The sequence below is a fragment of the Anolis sagrei genome, chromosome 5 (assembly GCF_037176765.1).
Source record: "Anolis sagrei isolate rAnoSag1 chromosome 5, rAnoSag1.mat, whole genome shotgun sequence".
Classification (NCBI taxonomy): Eukaryota; Metazoa; Chordata; class Lepidosauria; order Squamata; family Dactyloidae; genus Anolis; species Anolis sagrei.
Window position 1 is genome coordinate 146872648 of NC_090025.1, and position 23242 is coordinate 146895889.

A 23242-nucleotide genomic window follows, 5' to 3' on the forward strand; every position below is an offset into this window, starting at 1 on the left:
TAGTAACAAGTACTGTGTCATCTGCTCCCATTCACAAGCACAGAGAACTCTTAGCCAATTAGGATTCATTGTCAGGCATGTCTATAATCCCATCCCCATATGGCAAGCATCTTGCAAAAAACATACATTAATCAGCCGTGAGTAAATGATTCCCTACTACCTTATAAGGGAAGGGATGGGGCAATCAGTTGTCTGTGAAATTAGAGCCAAAAGGAAGTCAGTGGGCCTAAGCAGAGAATTTAGCAAGTCAGTTCAGTAAAGTGCTCAACTGACAAAACAGTGGGGAACAATCTGGTTGGACAGTAAGTTTTGTTTATCTTGGAGCTGGGAAAAATAAACTGCATGGAACAGCAACCATACATACAATATGGGGCGGGTTTCACAATTATCATGAGGCAAACTCAAGAGTTTAGGCATGCAATTCTGTCTCCTTACCTTCTGCGCACTTTCTCTGTCTTCGTCTATAAAATCTATCCTAGTATGTTTTGGACTGATCAGGTCTTTTAGTGTCAAGCAATTCACCTCCATCTGTAAAAATACAAAAGTTGAACAAGATATGAACCATTTTTCTGCACTAATGATTATTTTTAGACACCTTCCCATATCATTTGATCTTCTCTGGCCCCTCCAAATACAAACTTATTATGTACTTACACTATATTTTATAATATAATGCAAATCAACTTTCAAACTTTTAATATAATTGTAAAAGCCCATAGGTTTTCAGAGCTTGGAATACAAATAGTATCAATTTCTCCACAATACTACTACTACTAATTATTATTATTATTTTCCAGGCTTCCCATGTCATCTTATCTTCTCTGCCTCCTCAAAATTAATATAAGCAAATTTTAGAATATAATGTAAGCCATGTTAAAGATGTGTTATCAAAGACTTTCATGGCAGGAATCAGTGGGTTGCTGTGAGTTTTCCAGGCTGTATGGCCATGTTCCAGAAGCATACTCTCCTGATGTTTTGCCCACATCTATGGCAGGCATTCTCAGAAGTTGTGAGGTATGTTAGAATATAAGCCTATAATAATATTAAGAATAAATGTTGGAAACATCCAATGAAATATTACCACTTGCATACAAGATAACAAAATGTTCAATAAAAATAAGGATTTAAAAATATGATGACAAAGGGTCATATTCCAGTCTTTTAAGATCCTGGAATAAAAATATAATAATAATAACACATTATTCGTCGATACATCACATAGTCCTAGACACTTGGGAAGTGTCTGACATGTGATCCAATACAACAGCCAGCAGAGTGATCTTGTTTCCTGTGTACTAATCTTTTTATGTCTAAAATTAATTATGTATTTATTTACGACATTTCTACCCCACCTTTCTATACCCCAGAGGGGACTCAATGTGGCTTTACACATAAGCAACTATTTGGTGCCTTCAAACATTGTACAATTAAAATAAACATTTAAAAATAGAATTATAGAATACATCAAGACAATTAAAAACATTAAAAACAATACATTCACAATCCCGTAATCCACAAACATAGTCTCAATAGTCATTCCAATTGTCATTGTGCATCATTCCATATTTATCTATTGCACAAATTCTCCAAAGGCTTGATCACAGTCACACTTTCACATATTGTTATTATCACCCCTGGTGGTGCAATGGGTTAAACCTTTCTGCCGGCAGGAATGATGAATGACAGGTTGGAGGTTTGATTTCGGGGACAGCGTGAATAAGCTCCCTCTGTCAGCTCCAGCTCCCCATGCGGGGACATGAGAGAAGGCCCCCACAAGGATGGCAAAATACCAAAAAAAAAAAACCATTCAGGTGTCCCCTGGGCAACATCCTTGCAGACAGCCAATTCTCTCACACAAGGCGCGACTTGCAGTTTCCCAAGTTGCTACTGACACAAAATACTAATATATTTATTTATTTATGATATTTCTATCCCGCCTTTCTCAGGGCCAAAGGCGACTCAAGGTGGCTTACAACTGGCAGAAATTCGATGCCGTAACAATTCACAATATACAATTAAAATATTTAAAACATGATAAAGTCTTCTGGGGAGGCCCTGCTCTCTATCCCGCCTGCTTCACAGGTGCGGCTGGCGGGTACGAGAGACAGGGCCTTTTCTGTGGTGGCCCCGCGGCTATGGAACGCCCTGCCCTTGGAGGTAAGATCAGCCCCTTCATTGATGATATTCCGAAGAAGATTGAAGACCTGGATGTTTAAGCAGGCATTTGGTTAACCCAATGCAACGAATGGTAACTGACTAAAGGACTGGCAACATGGATGACGAACTGGATCACGTTTTTAGTTAAGAGTCGAACTGGATTGGTATTGATGTATGAATTGTGTTTTTATGTTTTTTATGTTTTTATGCTTTTAACTGTATACTGTTGATTGTTATATTATGTTGTAAACCGCGTTGTGTCGCCGGCTAGGCTGAGAAACGGCGGTATATAAATATAGCAAATAAATAAATAAAGTCCATACAAAACCATTAATAATAATAATCATAAGACTCTGCAAAGACTCTGGCACAAGCCAGTCAAGGTGGACCCAATGGTGATCGGCACAATGGGTGCAGTGCCTAAAGACCTTGGCCTGCACTTAAACACAATCGGCGTTGACAAAATTACCATCTGCCAGCTGCAAAAAGGCCACCTTGCTGGGATCTGCACCCATTATTCGCCGATACATCACACAGTCCTAGACACTTGGGAAGTGTCTGACGTGTGATCCAATACAACAGCCAGCAAAGTGATCTTGTCTGCTGTGGACTCATCTTACTTTGTTTCAAATAATAATAATAATAATAATAATAATAATAATAATATCACGTAGTCCTAGACAATTGAGAAGTGTTCAACTTGTGATTTTGTGACACGAAATCCAGCATATATATCTCGTTTGCTGTGACATACTGTGTTTTTGTGTCAGTAAAACACTAATAATAACTTTCAGGACCAATCCGCATGTCCTAACTTATTGTCTTACCTTTCTCCAAAATTACTACAAGAATATTTCAGAATATAATGTAAGCCATTTCATAGAATCAGAGTTGGAAGAGAACGCTTGGGCCATCCAGCCCAACTCCTTGCCAAGAAGCTGGAAAATCGCATTCAAAGCACCCACGACAGATGGCCATCCAGCCAACTCAAAGATCTTTTAAATCATTTCAAAGCTTTTAAAAAAATGTTGTTTGTAGGCCTGCTTGTGCTAAATAAATAAATGCTGTAATCCTCCAATGTAGTATAACCACCTCATATTTTGAGTTTGCACTAGCCTTGGCCCGGCTTTTTAATTGCAATGAATAGGCAGGACAATTTTTAATATATATGTGTTATTGTGATAATTTTATGCTTATGTTGTTTTGTTAATTTTATGTTATGCTGTTTACTTTGTATGTTTCAAGTGATGTTACTTGGAAACCGCCCTGAGTCCCCCTCGGGGAAATAGAGCAGTATATAAAGTTTTATTATTGTTATTATTATTATTATTTTACTAACACAAAACCACAGTATGTCACAGCAAATGAGATCTATATGCTGGATTTCGTATCAAAAAATCACAAGCCGAACACTTCCCAAGCGTCTAGGACTGTGTGATGTATTTCTGAATGATGCAAGCATTTTATTATTATTATTATTGTTATTATTATTATTATTTTACTAACACAAAACCACCACAGTATGTCACAGCAAATGAGATCTATATGCTGGATTTCGTATCAAAAAATCACAAGCCGAACACTTCCCAAGCGTCTAGGACTGTGTGATGTATTTCTGAATGATGCAAGCATTTTATTATTATTATTATTGTTATTATTATTATTATTTTACTAACACAAAACCACAGTATGTCACAGCAAATGAGATCTATATGCTGGATTTCGTATCAAAAAATCACAAGCTGAACACTTCCCAAGCGTCTAGGACTGTGTGATGTATTTCTGAGCCGTTCAGCAGTGGAACTCTCTGCCCCGGAGTGTGGTGGAGGCTCCTTCTTTGGAAGCTTTTAAAAGAGGCTGGATGGCCATCTGTCCAGGGTGATTTGAATGCAATATTCCTGCTTCTTGGCAGGGGGTTAGACTGGATGGCCCATGAGGTCTCTTCCAACTCTTTGATTCTATTACTCTATTCTATGAATGATGTGCGCAGATTATTATTATTATTACCACCTGTTGGAGAGATCTTTTAAATAATTTCAAAGCTTCTGATCTTTTTAAAAAGAAAATGTTATTTGCAAACCTGCTTGTGCTAAGTAAATAAATACTTTAGCTCTCCAATGTAGTATTACTACCTGTACACAATCAAAACAAACATTAAAAAAATAATAAAACAGTAAAATGTAATTAATAGGATCACAATGGCGCCAGAAATTTTGAAAAAACAGTGCTCAAGAGCTTTGATTACCTGGAATACAAGCAGGGTCCAAAGGGGCTTCAATAAAAAGGGCAGGTGTGGGGGGAGAAAAGGGAGGGAGGGGGGGAAATCTATGGGGATCGGTTACTTTTGGCGCAAAGAACCTGGAGAAGGGCTGGGAAGGAAAAGAGAGAGGGAAAAGGGCGGAGGAGAGCGACCATTCAATCCTAAGCGCGGGAGAGTGACCCTGCCCAGCCCCAAAGACATTCCCGCCCACTCCCTGGATATATACCCTGCCCTATAGCTCTGCGACGCCTTCTGGCCAAACTATAGATCCCATTATTCCATGATATATAGTTATAGGCGGTTAAAGTGGTGTTAAACTGTATTAACTCCAGTGTAGAGGAGTTTTGGGCCAGCTTGGGCCTTCCAGGTGTTTTGGACTCCAACTCCCATCATTCCTCACAGCCTCAGGCCCTTTCCTTTCCCCCCTCAGCCGCTTAAGCGGCTGAGGGGGGAAAGGAAGGGGCCTGAGGCTGTGAGGAATGATGGGAGTTGGAATCCAAAACACCTGGAAGGCCCAAACCTAGTGTAGACGCCCCCAGGCTTCCTAATTTTCCCGCCCCCAAAGTGTGAGACCCTCTTACCCTTCTGGCGGTCCTCTTCTCTGCCCCAGCCCCTCTCGTAATGCACCTGAGCGGCATTGAGAGGCTCACTCCATAAAGGTAGGAAAGGATCCCTTTCGTCCTACAGGAAAATAATAACTCTCTCTCTATCCCAAGAAGCCCTGTTTCTGCGACGCGCCTCTGCTGCCGGAGGAGATTCCACTACTAGGCGCCCGACCCTTCTATTCTGGCGCCCTGCAACATATTTTTACAATCCGGCCAATCAGGCGCCTCCTGGGGAAGCTCCGCCCATGGCTCTTCCCGCCAATCAACGCTCGCCGGGGAGGAAAAAAAAAAGAAGGTTGGCGCTAGACTCGGCGCGCTCTGCTTCGGAGTCCCGCGCCTGCCTGCCTGCCGCCGAATTTTGCCGCCGCTTTCCCCCTCCTTGCTTCCCACCTGGGGATATTGGAAGGGAAGGGAAGCCTCACGCTTGTGTTCCAATGGGGTTTGGAGCAGCTTAAGAAGAAGGAGGAGGAGGAGGGGGGCAGATGGGGCTGGGAAATTTAAAACTAGGGCCAGAGTTGGCGGGACTCTGCTGCTTTCTCCCTCCTCCCCCTTTCTCCCCCTTCCAGTGGTCTATTATAATAGATCTTTTAGGATTGTTGTAGGTTTTTCGGGCTATATGGCTATATTCTAGAAGCATTCTCTCCTGACGTTTCGCCTGCATCTATGGCAGGCATTCTCAGGGTTATGAGGATGCTTGCCATAGATGCAGGCGAAACGTCAGGAGAGAATGCTTCTAGAATATGACCATAAGAACTGACCACGGAACAACATCTATTTCTGCTTCATTGACTATTCTAAAGCCTTTGACTGTGTGGATCATAATAAATTGTGGCAAGTTCTTGGAGGGATGGGCATCCCAAGCCACCTTGTCTCTCTCCTGAGGAATCTGTACAAGGACCAAGTAGCAACAGTCAGAACGGACCACGGAACAACAGACTGGTTCAAGATTGGGAAAGGCGTACGGCAAGGCTGCATACTCTCACCCAACCTTTTTAACTTGTATGCAGAACACATCATGCAATGTGCAGGGCTTGATGAATGCAAAGCTGGGGTGAAAATTGTTGGAAGAAACCTTAACAACCTTACGTATGCAGATGATGCCACTTTGATGGCCGAAAGTGAGGAGGAGTTGAGCCTTCTAAGCAAGGTGAAAGAAGAAAGCGCAAAAGCTGGGTTGCAGTTAAACATAAAAAAACCCAGATTATGGCAACAATACTGATTGATAACTGATAGAGAATAGAGGGAGAAAACATGGAAGCAGTGACAGACTTTGTATTTCTAGGTGCAAAGATTACTGCAGATGCAGATTACAGTCAGGAAATTAGGAGACGCTTACTTCTTGGGAGGAGTGCAATGTCCAATCTCAATAAAATAGTAGAGACATCACACTGGCAATGAAGACCCGCATAATAAAAGCAATGGTACTTACTTTACTTACTTAGGCAATCCCTTGTAGTCCAAGGATGATGGTCCTCCAAGTGTACTATCCAGAGTTTTTGAGGTTGGTTTTGAGCCCATCTTTAAATCTCTTTTCCTGTCCTCCAACATTCCATTTTCCATTCTTGAGTTCAGAGTAGAGCAACTGTTTTGGGAGATGGTCGTCAGGCATCCGGACAACGTGGCCAGTCCAGCAGAGTTGGTGGGCAGGAAAAGAGATTTAAAGATGGGCTTAAAGCCAACCTTAACAACTCTGGCATAGACACTGAGAACTGGGAAGCCCTGGTCCTTGAGCACTCCAGCTGGAGGTCAGCTGTGACCAGCAGTGCTGTAGAATTTGAAGAAGCACAAATGGAGGGTGAAAGAGAGAAACGTGCCAAGAGGAAGGCGCGTCAAGCCAACCCTGACCAAGACCGCCTTCCACCTGGAAACCAATGCCCTCACTGCGGGAGAAGATGCAGATCAAGAATAGGGCTCTACAGTCACCTAAGGACCCACCAGTACACTGATCTTGGAAGACTATCCTACTCAGACAACAAAGATCGCCTAAGCAAGTAAGTCTCTTCTGATGTTTTGCCTCCATCTATTGCAGGCATCCTCAGAGGTTGTGAGGATGCCTGGCATAGATGCTGCTGAAACGTCAGGAGATAATGCTTCTAGAACATGGCTATAGAGCCCGAAAAACCTACAACAACCCAGTGATTCCAGCCATGGAAGCCTTCGACAATACATAGACCTTTTAGGTAGCCAGGCTTATAATATAGAGCAGGCCTGGGCAAACTTGGGCCCTCCAGGGATTTTGGACTTTGACTCCCACTATTCCTAACAGCTGGTAGGAAGGAAAAGGAAGGGATCTGAGGCTGTTAGGAATTGAGGGAGTTGGAGTCCAAAACCCCTGGAGGGCCCAAGTTGGCCCAAGCCTGATACAGGTTAAAAACTCACGTGTATCACACATCTTCAAAGACAGTGAAGACATGCACACAATCAAGTCCTAGATATTGTTTTGGTTCCCTTTAATTAGCAACTGTGTTTTGTGTCGTTAAAATAATAATAATAATAATAATAATAATAATAATTTGTTTATAACTCACCTCAGGGCGGTTTCCAACAAAAATAACAAAAAGGCAAACATTCAAAGCTGGAAATAGACAAAGTAACAAATTAAATCAAAACAATGTTTTTTTTTCTGTCAGGAGCAACTTGAGAAACTGCTAAGTCACTTCTGGTGTGAGAAAATTGGCTGTCTGCAAGGTCGTTGCCCAGGGGATGCCCAGATGTTTTCATGTTTTACCATCCTTGTAGGAGGCTTCTCTCACGTCTCCCGCATGGGGAGCTGGAGCTAACAGAAGGAGCTCAATCTGCTCTCCCCGGATTCGAACCGCTGACCTGAGTCAACACCTAGTCCTGCTCACACAAGGGTTTAACCCATTGCACCACTGGAGGCTCCACAGCAATGAATAAAACAATCTTAATATGAACTTATAAAACTAAACAAAAAATAACCAAAAATTAGACTTAAATCAACATAATATGACACATCATAAATATTTACCACATAATAAGCTCTTACAAATTAAACGTGTTTTTTGGAATCCAACCGGCTGAGGTAGGTGTCCAATATCTAGGTGAGGATATATATGGAGATGTACAAGTCTTCTTCCTTTCCCTAGGCTAAGGTGCATAAATGAGTTTTTAAAAAACTTTTTAAAGGAGAGGAGGGGGGCATTTTAATTATTTAGGGAGGGAGTTTCAGAGGCAGGGAGCAATTATGAAGGCCCCCTCTCTCATTCCCACCAACCGAGCTTGAGATGGGTGGGACTGAGAGCAGGGCCTCCTCTGCAGACCACAGTGCTCATGCTGGTTTGTATACAGAGATGCGGTTTTTCAAACAGTCTGGGACTGAACAGTTTAGTGCTAATAGTGCTGATGCACTCTATGCGAATGGCTGACGTTCTGAATTATTGTTTGCCAGTAAAAAACTGGGCAAATCAGTGAGTTTTATCCTATGTTTGCAGTACAAATCAGCAGACATTAATAATATGAGTTTTAAAGTCCATTTTAAGGTATTTTACTGTATTTTAATTCTGAGTTCCTTTGGGGAGAGCGGGTGAGTTATAAATAAAGTTTTTATTGTTATTTTTACCACACTGTTATTTAATTGTTTGTTTTCACCTTTGTATTGCACCTAGTGTGGAGTGTTAGCTACAAGAACTCTTGTCTGCTTGAGGGAAGTGTGAATGTTGTAATTGGCCACCTTGATTAGCATTGAATGGCCTTGCAGCTTCAAAGCCTGGCTGCTTCCTGCCTCAAGCAGACAAGAGTTCTTTCTCCCACCATGGACATTCCACAGATATATAAACCTCACTTACCTAGCTTCCAACAGGCCTCACTACCCCTGAGGATGCCTGCCACAGATGTGGGTGAAACATCAGGAGAGAATGCTTCCGGAACATGGCCATACAGCCTGGAAAATTCACAGCAACCCAGTGATTCCGGCCATGAGAGCCTTTGAAAATATGAAACTAATCCATATATGGTGGATTTTATTGGATGTGTTTTAAGTGTTGCTCTTTATGTAACTAGGCATGCCAAATCTATGTATTCTGTAATTCCATTTGCCTAAGATAAAAGCAAGCGCTGTTTCACATAGAGCATAATCTACAGAATTCACTGCCACAAGATGTAGTCATAGCTTCCAATTTAGGTAGTTTTAAAAAGGAGCTTGGATGACTTAATGGCAAGGAGGGACATTAGTGGTTGCTAGTCAGGACTTCATCTCCAATATCAGAGATGGTATGTATGTCTTTGTATTTTAGTTGCTAGGGAACATGAGATGGAAGGTGCAGATGCATTCAGGTCTGACATTTATGCTCTCATTCTATTATATTGAAAAGTCCCCCAACGCCTCCCTCCCTGAGATCACAGGATTTGTTCATCCTATATCTCGATGCGTTTCCACAGGTTGAAGGTGCATCAATACAGTAGAATGAATGCAGTTTGACACCACTTTAACTGCCATGGATTAATGCTGCCAAATCTGGAAAGTTTTTTTTAAGGGCAATACAATCAAAAGCAGATAAACCTTAAAAGTATTTAGCCTTTCCTGCCATAATGCGGATGCCTCACCAAACTACAACTCCCATGATTCGATAGCATTTGGCCATGGTAGTAAGGAGCCCCCAGTGGCGCAATGAGTTAAATCCTTGTGCAGGCAGGACTGAAGACCAATTCGAATCTGGGGAGAGCACAGTTGAGCTCCTTCTGTTAGCTCCAGCTCCCCATGCGGGGACATGAGAAGCCTCCCACAAGGATGATGAAACATCAAAACATCTGTGCGTCCTCTGGGTGACATCCTTGCAGAGGGCAAATTTAAAAGTATTTTACTATTTAGCTTTCCCTGCCAAAGTACTGATGCCTCAATCAACTACAACTCCCATGATTCAACAGCATTCGGTATGGTAGTAAGGAGCCCTTGGTGGCGAAATTAAATCCTTGTGCTGGCAGGACTGAAGACCAATTCGAATCTGGGGAGAGCACAGATGAGCTCCTTCTGTCAGCTCCAGCTCCCCATGTGGGGACATGAGAGAAGCCTCCCAGAAGGATGGTAAAACATCAAAACATCTGGGCATCCCCTGGGCAATGTCCTTGCAGACTGCCAGTTCTCTTACACCAGAAGCAACTTGCAGCTTCTTAAGTTGCTCCTGACACATACAAAAAAGCCATAGCAGTTAAAGTGAAGTCAAACTGCATCAATTCTATTGTGTAGATCCATCCTTTGATTAGAAAATCAACTAAAAAATGGAACTGCAAGGAATCATTCTAGTTGGATATGAATGCACTAATTCTGAGATTTACTTCCAGCACTTCATGCCCTATGGACCAAGCTGTATTTCTCTATGCTTCTCACTTTGCTTAGCTCCAGTGAATGCACTCTGCATTGCTTCTGTTAACTACATAAACAAATACACAAACAAACAAAGATCCTCTCTTGTCCAAATAACAGAATAGGCTCAGACTAGCCCCTGATGACGCTCCTTCTTTCTACTACTGACAGTATAAAAACTGGTTATTTACCCCAGCAATTAGAACTTTTACCTTGGCTAACGACATACAGCTATTAAACTACAGCTTTCATCCGTCAGTCATTAAATAACTGCAATGTGACACTAATTTGACACATGTTTGTGTGTTTCAGCATTTTATGACTCTATTGACTGTAATTCCAATCAACTAGTCCACAGATCGCTTGAATGATTAAGGAAGAACATAAACAACTCTGCATTGGAGCTGCAAAAATCTAAACAAGTAACAGCCTCAGTTAGTGACCACAAATTTGATTTGGATACTATCACACCCATTCAATGGGCAACTGAAACAAATCTAATGGTGTTTTGCATAAATATTGACTGGTCTCATCCTTGGTTCAAAATGCTTCTGAATATAATATGCATTATAATCCTTGGAAATATTTATAGAACTATCCTTTGATTACAAGCATATTGGGACCAGCATGGTGTCGTAGTGGTTTGAGTGTTGGACTATGACTCAAGAAACTAAGGTTTGAATCCCCACAGCTATGGAAAAACCTGATTGGCCTTTGGCAAGTCACACTTTCTCAGCCTCAAATGAAGGCAATGGCAAAATGCCTTTGAACAAATATTGTTGGGAAAGCACCATGATAGGTTTGCCTTACGATCATCATAAATTGAAGACACAGGGCTACAGATTACTTCTCTCTCTCTCTCTCACACACACACACACAGATGTCTGCAAATGTTACTTTAGGGCTTACCTTTGTGACATTAGCACAGTGGTTCCCAACCTGTGGGCCACAAGACCTAATATAAGGTCCACAGCTCTAATTAAATATGGTTTCCTGTGGGCAAGCAGATGGCGACTGCTGGATGGCATATGTTTTGTATCAGAAACTAGAGCTGATGTCGTCTATCCAATGCAGTTTTCTGAATCAGCACCCTAAACTGAATCTAACGTTGACCAAAAACTGATTCGTAACCCTTTTGGTACTAATGTTGGAAAGTTGTCCCTGGTTAAAAAAAAGGTTGGGAACATGGCTGCACACGCCGGAAAACTCACAACAACCTAATAAAATAATTATTTTAGCTCCCATTGAACCCTCTTGCTGTTCCACTCCAGAACTATAAGAGGCAGAAGGTTCTTGTACCTGGCTGTTAAATATTGATGATAAGAGCAGGTCATATTAACAAAACCAAGAGCCTTGCCAGATCCCGGTATTTAAATAATTTCCAGCACCTTTTGATATGTAATCTAAATCTAAACCTTTTCCAAGATTTCAGGATCAGGCAGAAGAAAAAGAAACAATGCATATAGGAACAGCATAAAACATGTTGCATGTTTCAAAGAACTTGTGTTTTTTCTGTATGAGATCAATATTGCAGTGATAGGAAGACTTATGTAATGAAATATCTAATTATAATGTAAGTTTAGAATGTGTTTATTAATGTTAGTATATGGCAAGTGCAGGCCAGCCTTAGCTACAGCTAATTGGTTGGTGCATTGCCATAGTAGCGAAGCTCCTGCGGTAGAAATGCATCCATTTCAGAAGAGCCAGGAGGAAAAGGGGTGGAGCTAACTGAAAATAGGAGAGCTTTGAAAGTTAAAGTATTAAAGGAACAAATTTTGCAATAGAATAAAGCCTGGGCGCTAGGGGAAAGAGTTCCCAGTATTATATTGTGTCTTCAGTGGCAGAATTGTGTGCCTAAGTATCAGTCAGTGGGACTGAGGAGAAAAGTGTTCTCTGAGAAATAGAATTTACAGTAAACTATTGATAAGAAGGAGAAATTACTGTATTTAAGATATCCAGTCAGGAGACTGAGAAAGAGTTACATTTTAAAAGTTTCATGTGTTCATGATAATAAAAGTCAACTGTAGCAATATCCAGAAAGTACTGAGAAGAAAAATACTGTGTAACCATTATGCTTTATGTGCCAGAGATTCCATAAATAAACATTTCTTCATTCAATTATTACAATAAAGACTTGTGTCAAGTTACTGAAGTGAAGATATTCTACAGGAGGACAGCTAAAGATCATACTGAAGCTGAATACAGTTTAAGGTACCGGGTGACACATATTAAAGAGACACAAACAAGCAACTTTAAAAATCAGGTTTCTCACAAACATAATATAACATATATAAATATAAAAGTGCTCAGCCACAACCACTACCCTCCTCTTTACCACACCCTCATCGTCATCCCATATTTATTTGATGGCGGCGACATTCCAACTTACATTAAGAGGGACAACTAGTCAGAGACAACTGATATATGTCAAGAAAATCAAGGATAAAACTGTTGCTTAATTGTGCATTATACCTTGTACACAGATTTAATCCTGTTGGAAACTAATAGTTGTCATAAGGACAGCTAGCTGGATGCAATTTAAATAGCGGCAAAGTGTTCCTCGTTAATGAAACCTTGCAATATCTGATGTAAAAATTCTATAACTAGCATGAGTACTGTAAGATTGTTTTATGGCTGTGTGTTTTATTTTGTTTTTCAGGTAGGTTAAAAAAAAGAGAGTTCATGTTTGGAATCCTGATCTGGGATTTAGCCTCCAGGGTGCTAATACTACCATTGGCATTGTAGACATAAACTGCATAATTATGCTGCAGCCGTGATTCCTCTAGTCTGATGGAGCGAGCTACAGCGTGTGCAATCCAATGCTGCCAGGACCTTGGGGAATTCACTCATAGCTTGAAATTAATCTCTTACAGCTGCTTTGGTAAAGCAGGTGAAAAGTGAAAATAATTATCAGAGCTCTGTGACCTCTGATAATTGTGTGAAATCCTTGGAATATGGGCTGTCAGAGGTTGCTCACACAGCTTGCAGTTTGCTGGAATGACATGCTGCTTAAAATAGATAAGGTGGGATTTTTTTTTGTTATCTTTTTCAAAAGGGTAGGTAATCAATTCTGCAGGCTGGGGAACAGTCCCATCTGTTAAAGACAAGGCTTGAACAAACGGCTCATGAAGCAAATTCAAAGGCCTAACAGACAGCCTGGGTTCCAATGGGGCGTGTGACCTCAATCTGCGTGGATATTGAGGTTCATCTGCTTTTGCTTCTATTGTCCTGAAAAAAAAATTAATTATCCATATCCCTTTCAGTCTGATTTCTAGCCTGGTACATAAATGTTCTTCATCATTCCACTGGAACGACAGATAGCAAAGTGTAGTTGTTCATGCTAGATTCAAGGGGCACTTGGCATAATAAATCATAGTCTCTTCTGTGGCTGGAGCACCACAGCGGCTGGTCTTTTCTCACATGACCATTGACCACAAGGGTCCATGGTTTTAAACTTCTGTGTCAGAAGTGAATAGCTATGGTGATGCATGGAGACATATTTTTGCCCCCAGGCCTTAACAAAAGTACCAAAATAGATTAACATTTGTAATAATGCTCCCAAGCACAGGTCCATGGCTTAGTTATGCATTCTCTTTCTGAAAAGTATTTATATATTTCAATTGATCTAAAATAATGCTGCCAAACATCTATGTGAAGGTGAATGGACAAAGCGTACTATTCTAATATTGTCTTTGTTTTAGAAATCCATTAGAGTAGAGGTTCTTAATTAGGAGCCCATGGAAATATTTCAGGGGGTTTGTAAGCTTGAACTGGAAAAAAAATAAACCTATTGTAAAACATAGTTATGAATAATGCCAATGTTTAATTTACAGAGATGCTGATGTCTAATGTCATAAAACTATTTGCTGCTATATTCTGAGAAGGGCTCTCTAGTTTTCAGCTGACTAACAAAGGGGTTCATGGAACAATAAAGGGTATTATTTACTTTTTACTTGATGAATTAGGAAAGAATTAAAAATATGCTTGTTGCAGCAGACTTTCCATACTGTTAAGATAATTGTCAACCTAATTGCTACAATGTTAGCACCTTCCATCTTTTAAGGTAATACATTTGAGATGCTGAACTGTTGTATGGATCTTTTAATCATGGCTATGACCATATTTTACTGTATCTATTTAATATAGGTTGCTTTTATTAATTTTATATGTTGGTTTTATCTATTGTGTGTTGATTTGATATGTTGTTGTATTGTATCTTATATGTCATGGCACCATTGTGTGTTGTCTTGTAAGCTGCCCTGGGTTCCTATGGGAGATGGGGTATGAATAAAGATTATTATTATTATTATTATTATTATTATTAATTATATACATTTAGAGAGTTGGTTGGGTTTAAGATTAATGTGCAAAGATGATTTCAAAAATGAGATCACAAGAAGATAAAATTAATGGAGATTATTAGATTTTATGATTTAGAAAAAGGTGAAATATTTGTGTATTATTCTGAAAAATGCAAATTGCATGTTGTTGAAAAACAGCTATGTAAAGATATGAAATGATATTAAAAGGGGTTTTCAAAGATGACAGAACCTTTATAACCGAGGAGAGAATATCTTTGATAAAAATGAATGTTTTGCTGTGAATGGTGTTTGTTCAGGCAATACTTACTTTGTGTAATGATGTGTTTTTTAAACAATGGCAGAGAAATCTGCCAAAATGTATAAGGCAAGGGAACAAATTGGGAATAAAATATTAAGTATTCTAGGATGCAAAATAAAGTGAATGGTTTCAAGTCCCCAATTGAAATTTTTATTTTGCTGCTTCTGTGATTTGGATGAAGGAGTGGATAGTGTTCATGAAAAAGTGATAGCTTGATTTGGAAGGGCATGATCTGATGTTTGGATAGGATAGTTACAGTATGATAAAGTTAAAGTAAACATGGATTTTAGTGATTTCTTAGGGCGCTTCTACATCATGCCTAATAAACTGGAAGAAACTGGGATAAAAGGGGTGGTGGCGGCTAAATGGCATTTTGGGAAAGTGCATGCGGATTCGGGTTAACAGCTGAAAAGCATATGTTTAAAAGGTGTGCTTAAAACCTGATTCCAGGCAAAAAATGTGCATATTTGGATGACTATATCTCTGCAGTCATGGAAAACTAGTGCCTTTTTTCTTAAACCCTTGTGTGGAATACTCCAGCACACGTGCATGTTTTAAAAGCCCAAAACAGCTGATTGGTCTTGTCAAACAATGGAGCCAATGTCACACTGGTAGCTCAGTCTTAGCACAATAGGAAAGCAGTTAGAACTCTCTGCAACGATTCCTTTTTTTCTGATCTTTATAATATTAAACACATCTTGAATTTACAGTTGAGTGAGGAGAGAGAATAACAAATTTGCTTGTGTGCACATATATGGCAGAGCACATCTTGGAGAGATTTTTTTTAAAGTTCTGCTGGATGTCCCCTGGTTATCTTGTGGACTTCTAAAGTCTACTACAAAGGATGGTATCAGGATGGTGGGGGGAACCACTGATAGGTCTGTGTCTGGACTTGTGGTCAAGTCCCACATTTTTTAAACCCACTTATTTTATCTACATTTTGACACTGTCTGGAAGCACCCTGAGTTGTGTCTTACTAAGAATATGGAATAGATAGAAACCAAGATTATGCTCTAAAATGCAAAAGAAAGATGGGTGACATTTGATAGAACAATGTCAAATGAGGAAGTATTGGCAGAAGGATACCAGTTTCAGTAGTATTCATATAGACAAATATTTGAAAGATTTTAAAATGGTAAAAAAATGTACATGATTTTGAAGTGAACAGATCGGAATTTGAAATACCATTGTGTACAGATGGTGAAACTTTGGTTGCTAAAACTTATGAGCTTTTATATATAAAAGAAGAGAGGTGGAAGATGAACAAATAAATAACTACGTGATAAAATTGGCACAAAACTTTGGACATAACACTCAGAACAATGGGAGAAATTATTAACTAAAGGAATGAAGTTTATCTGTGTTATAATCTGAAATAAATGTTTTTACAAAATGGTACACCACTGGTGCTTGACATCAGAAAAATCGCCCAAAATATGTAAAGGTGTACTTAATATATGTTGGAAATGTGAACAATATGTGAGATCTTTTTGTCTTATGTGGCCAAAATATTCTGGAGCCAAATTCATAGTATGATAAAAAAACAAAAAACAAAAACAAATGTAATTTTAAATGATATTTGATCTGTATTTACTTGAACTGCTAGAAGACAAAATGGAAAAAATATAGAAAATTACTAAGGTACAATATTACTGTATGCACAGAATATGGCTGTAATGTAAAAAAAGATTATTGAAAATTTAGGACAGCAGAAAATTATCGGTGTCTTTTTTGAAGGATTGGGAAACTAATGGTTATTTTGCTGAGAAATACAGTAGTACAATATGTTGACTGCAGGTTTTGATATTTATTAAATAAATTGCGTAGTTTGAGCACTAGAAGCATAAATTGATAGAGATCTTTATTTGATAAATCAAGTACTTTGATCAGTAAAGTTCATAAAGTATAACCTTATCTAAAGAAGGTATTTTTAGCCTTTTATGACTGCTAAGAGAGCCAGAAGTCAATATATGTTTTCTATTTTTCTGTCTTATTTTGTATTTTTTTCTGTACTACATTTTTTTCATTTTGTTGTATGTGTAGGTGTACAGACATAGTCTATACATGTCTATACAGACACACACACACACACACAAGGCTTGTAGTCTTTCCTATGTGTATGTGTGTGTGTTTCAGAAAAATTATACTATATATATGCACATATGTATACACAGGTCTTTATACATTCCTACCAAACAGTGCTGGTACATTACAAAGCATCACACCATAGCAGTTAAAGTGGGGTAAAACTGCATTAATTTGACAATGTAAATGTACCTTTGGGACCAGGCTCTGTGCTCTACCAATCCTAGTCTCTGCAGTTGAAAATGGCTCTGGAAATCCAGAGTTTTGTTCCTGTAGTAACTGATGTTCTTTTAAAGGTCCACATGACATTTTCTTTATCCTGAAGTATTGCCTGGAATCTTCCCAGGAAATACCGCCATAGAAAATGTCATGTTACCATAAGCCTTTCATTCCTATGTCACAGTTCAGTATAAATTAATCCATATTTTCTGAAATTAAATATATGTCTACTTGGCTTTCCCTTTGTATTCTACAAAACTAGCTAAGATGGCTACTACCAGTAAACAGAATTCTTGTTTCCAGTACACATATACAAGAAATATCAAGTGGAAGAAAGAGGAACTTTGCACTAAAAACAAAATGATCCCAGTATGTTTAACTAGTGCAATCATGCAAAACCACCTTATCGCCTTCAATTCCTGGATAAAATAAACCAAAGTCTCAAAGAAAATTGGTGAAACTCAATTTCTGAAATGTTAACTAAGTTTACTTGTGACATATTGTCATTGGGGGAGAAAGAGTCCAAGGGACTAAGAAGTAAGAATGAGAAATCTGAAAAACTTCAAGATAAAGTTTGAATGCGCAGATACAATCAGACAGAAGGAACTGGAAGCGCTTGATTACTTCCAGAGAGACTCTTCTCTTCTAGATGAGTCTTTACTTAAAAATCAGTCTGTTTTCACAAGTCTTTCAGAAGGACCAGGAAAGGACAATTGTAGCCTCTCTTGGAGGAGAGTACCAGAATTTAGGAGCAATCACAAAAAGTATCTCGTTCTATTCCCATCAGACATGTCTCTTGAGCACGGTAGAACTCAGGGAATCAGTTATTCCAAAGATCTCAGAGTTTCAACAGTTTGAGGAAATGAATGTTCCTCTACATGAGAAAATTCACTCAAATCTACAGCTTTTTCTTTCCTTTCCTTTCTTTCTATCCTGATAATTCTAATCAACAGAGGGATAACAGTCTGTGAGGCAGGAGATTGCTAAGTTTCAAACGTACATAGACAGATCAGCTATAAGAATTCTATAGCGCTACGGAAATTCAAATGCACGCTAAGTACTGAGTGTCATATGGAAAGTAGATGAAATATTCAAAGATGATCTGCCTACTGCAGTATTTTTGAAAAAAAATCTTACTCTACAGCATCTGGTGAGCCATTGTCGGAGGCAGGATAATGAGTTAGATGTTCATTCACTATGTTAATTCCATCTTTCTTCTCAGAGAGAAGCTTGTTCATAGGGTATATCCAACTGAAATTCTCAAGATAGTACATTTTCGTAACTTATATGTATGCAGTACACTACTTTGTCATGATCCTGGAACTTGACTGGAATTTAATAAGACTGGCAGTTGGATATAGAAACTAGGAAATGTGGAGTTCTTCAAACAATGCCATTATAAAAAGCTATACTACATTGACCATTCTTTCTTTTGTGCCCTTCTGGTCATTTACACTGGGAAAACAGCCCTTATTGTTGTTTCTGAAAAAATATAGTGATGCTACCATAGATGTATAAGAAATGGGAAATGTTGAACATGATAATAACTTGTGGTTCTTTGTATGTCAAACTATTTCAGTATGAATACAGTTATACTTTCACCTGAATGGTAAATACACAAATCAGGTCCTCAATATGTCAAATGAGTGCAAACTGAAGAACAACAGGATTGTAGCAGTGATACTTTCAGAATATTTACTGTACATTTGATTGACTCAAATGCAGTTCTGCAGGTGCAACAGGTTTTCTTGAAGCACATATCAGTATCTACATATTGATGTACACCTGAATACACATTAATTTGAGTCTGAAGTACAATGAGATGGCCTTCGGGGTTCCCTCCCAACTGTCTGAGTCTCACAATAATATTAATACAAATAATGTATAATAATAGAAGAGTAAATCTATCTTCTTGCCTGGCAGAAAGAAAGGGGCTGGACTAGATGGCCGTTGGGGTTCCCTTCCAACTGCCTTAGAATAATAATAATAATAATAATAATAATAATATATTATTATTATTATTATTATTATTATTATTATGAAGAAGAAGATGATGATGTATAATGATAGAACAGTAATTCTATCATCCTGCCTAGCAGAAAGATGGGGCTGGACTTGATAGCCTTTGGGGTTCCCTTCCAACTGAGAATAATAATAATAATAATAATAATAATAATAATAATAATGTAGAATAATAGTCTCCTGGAGTGACTGCAGGAGCAAAAAAACAAAAAAAAAAACAAAAACCCTTCCAGTATTTTCTATTGGATGTGGGAGTTCTGTGTGCCAAGTTTGGCTCAATTCCATCATTGGGGGAGTTCAGAATGCACTGATTGTAGGTGAACTATAAATCCAAGAAACTCCAACTCCCAAATGTCAAGGTCTATTTTCCCCAAACCCTACCAATTTTCAAATTTGAGCACATTGAGTATTTGTGACAAGTTTGGTCCAGATTCATAGTGGTTTGGGTTCACAGTGCTCTCCGGATGTAGGTGAACTACTACATCTCCCCTAAATCACTGTGAATTCTTCCCAAATCCCTCCAGGAGTTTCTGTTTGTCATGGGCATTCTGTGTGCCAAGTTTGGTCCAGGTCTATCATTCATGGGGGTCTTAGTGGTCTGTGGAATTCTGAGCTGAATTGGTTGAAAGCACTGCAAATCCCATCATCCATTGTCCATACTCCCCCAAACATATTGCTTTTGTGATTAATCGCTGTGTTTTAATTATGTCCAATTTGTAACAATGGAAATACATCCTGTATATCAGAGATTTACATTACAATTCATAACAGTATTTATTTATTTATTTATTTATTTAAGACATTTATATCCAGTTCTTCTCACCCCCGGAGGGGGACTCAGGGTGGCTTATAATTGGTAACCATAAGATGCCAAGAAAATTAATAAAATTAATTAATAAAATTAATAAAAAGACAGATAAACCTTAATCATCATAAGTTAAAAGACCATTTAAAAGAAACAGTAGCAAATTACAATTATGAATTAGCAACAAAAACAATTTTATGGTTGGGGTTCACCACAAAATGAGGAACTGTATTTAGGGGTCACGGCATTAGAAAGGTTGAGAGCCACTGATGTAGATGAAGAATACACGTATAGTGAGAGCAACACTATTGCAGCATTTGATCATAATCAGACATATACATTTAGATGGCACCCACAGTTCTTCACCCAGCAAGCAGTGGACATACATAGACCACCCTTTTTCAACTGGGACAATAGTCTTTTGTCCAGCTTTCCATGGATATTATCTTGACCAGATTATAATGTGTTATGATAGGAAGGATCATTCAACTACAACTAAGAGATCAAGACAGAGCCAAAGGGATACTCCCACCACTTCTGTCCTTCTACACCAGGGGTTCTCAACCTTCCTAATGCCGCAACCCCTTAATACCTTAGTTCTTCGTGTTGTGGTGACCCCCAACCATATTATTATTTCATTGCTACTTCATAACTGTAATTTTGCTACTGTTATGAATTGCAATGTAAATATCTGATATGCAGGATTTATTTTCATTCACTGGACCAAATTTGGCACAAATACCCGATACGCCCACATTTGAATACTGGTGAGGTTGAAGGGATTGATTTCGTCATTTGGGAGTTGTAATTGCTGGGATTTATAGCCCATTTGCAATCAAAGAGTATTATTAACTCCACCAACAATAGAATTGAACCAAACTTGGCACACAGAACTCCCATAACCAACAGAAAATACTGGAAGGGTTTGGTGGGCATTGACCTTGAGTTTTGGAGTTGTAGTTCACCTACATCCAGAGAGCACTGTGGACTCAAACAATGATGGATCTGTACCAAACTTGGCACGAATACTCAATATGCCCAAATGTGAACACTGGTGGAGTTTGGGGAAAATAGACCTGGACATTTGGGAGTTGTAGTTGCTGGGTTTTATAGTTCACCTACAATCAAAGAGCATACTGAATCCCGCCAATGATAGAAATTGGGCCAAACTTTCCACACAGAACCTCCTTGACCAACAGAAAATACAGCGTTTTCTGATGGTCTTTGGCAACCCCTCTGACACCCCCTTGCAACGCCTCCCCAGAGATTCCTATCCCCAGGTTGAGAAACGCTTCTCTACACTGAATTGTCAGAGTTAGACTCTCCAGTCTCAGCACAGCAAGTGTGAGGTTTCAAAATAAACAAACTCAGTCAGCATTCTTCTTAAGTTTCAAGGTAGCTTTTACTTAAAGCGTCTATACACAAAAGACTACATGATGAGACTATAAGATGACGATGAACAAAGCATAGCAAGAAAAACACACAGCAAACGAGATCCGCCCTTCTGTCTTTTCTATGTTCTTGGCTGGTACACTCCCTAGTTTTCTCAGGGCAAAGGAATTTTGTGTTATCACAGTTTCACTGTCTGGCCTGTAACTTTGTAACAATAACAATTCTGCATATGTGAACTGAACAATAAATGAACATGACTGAATCCATCTTTGAAAAGCAATACTAATACATTGCAATGCTAATACAAACACATTGAAAAACATACATATGAAATAACTACAACTATTCTGACAATTCCCCCTCTTTTTTCAATGTGTTACAATAACTCTATTACATACATGTGGTTTGCTTAATAGTAACTTCTTGACTCTTAATTCTCAACTTCAATATTCACTTATTCTTACTCTTTAACTTCACTCTTCACTTTTAAACATTTGTCTACTATTCTTAACTTCTATAATAACTTCATCATACATTTGCTTCTCTTAACTTCTCTTAACTTCTTTGCAATCTGATAACATTTCCATTACATACAATTATCTCTGTTTGTTTCATCTTAAACACATATAACAATTCTTCCATATTACTCTGCTTTGCTTCATTATAACTTTTATACACACTATAACTTCTTCTCATTACATAACACATTCCTGCAATCTTATAATGTCTTAGTACATACAATCATGTCTCCATACATTTCTGCATTTCTTTTACATATTAAATCCATATAATTACTGCTCTTCATTTCATAATGTATCTCTGTGATTCTATAATCTCTCCAATACACACTTTTACTTCTCTTCATTACTTCTTATTACATATCATTTCTTAATACATATCATTCTTACATTTCTTCTTAATACACAATTTCTTCATTATAACTACTATACTTCATTACCTCAATACTTTAATAACCATTGCATTTCATAATCATTTCATAATAATTGTAACTCTTTACACTCTATAACTTTCACCACATGATTTAACTTCTTAGTCTCAATACATCAATGCAACAATACAGGGGAAATAAATGCATCATACAATCTTAGCAATACACATAGCAAAATTACAATACATAAAACACATTGCATTTTAGCAAAGGCACCTACGCTTTACTTGAACACAGTTTCAAATACCTTGTACTACTACATTTTTGATAATCTAAACCAAATCATAACAAACTCATTTCATTTCAGAACATTCTGGTACTTGCTGATTCTAGAAATCACTATCATCCCAAGTAGTATAATCTTTCCCTACTGCAACTGTGTCTAAGCCCCCAGTGGCCGAATTATGATACTGCATGTATTTCACTGCATCTATCTCACTCATAGAACTGACTTGCTTTGCAACTATTAACTCTTCAGGTTCCTGTTTAACTTGCACACTCTTTCTTTCAGGTGTTTTTGTCATTTCCCCTCTACTCTTTGGTGATTCTGCTTCTGACTTGTATGTGGCTTCTCTTTCCTTGGAATGTGCACCTTGTTCTGCCTTCTCCTGCAACTTCTGCATCACTTCTGCATATTGTTTAGCTATTTTCTCACTCTTTCTCTGTGTATGTGTTTCTGACTCATGTTTCTTCACTTCTGTGCCTGTGGCAACACTCCTTTCCTTTCTACGTGTATCTGGCTCAATCTTTACCTCTTGTCTCTGCTTCTGCTCAACCTCTGCACCTGGTGCAACTTTTCTCTCCTCTC

General features: G+C 38.6%; 1 protein-coding gene across 1 annotated transcript in view; it reads right to left on the minus strand.

Annotated features, from left to right (window-relative positions):
• Positions 1 to 5209, minus strand: part of E2F7 (E2F transcription factor 7) — a 37212-nt gene extending 32003 nt beyond the window's left edge. The window contains exons 1-2 of the mRNA XM_060777421.2: positions 4999 to 5209; positions 436 to 528 (exon numbers count right to left, since the gene is read on the minus strand). Of these exons, the coding sequence (XP_060633404.2) occupies positions 436 to 528; positions 4999 to 5055 (150 nt within the window). The 5' untranslated portion in view covers positions 5056 to 5209. The remainder of the gene's footprint in view (positions 1 to 435; positions 529 to 4998) is intronic.
• Positions 5210 to 23242: the final 18033 nt, after the last annotated feature.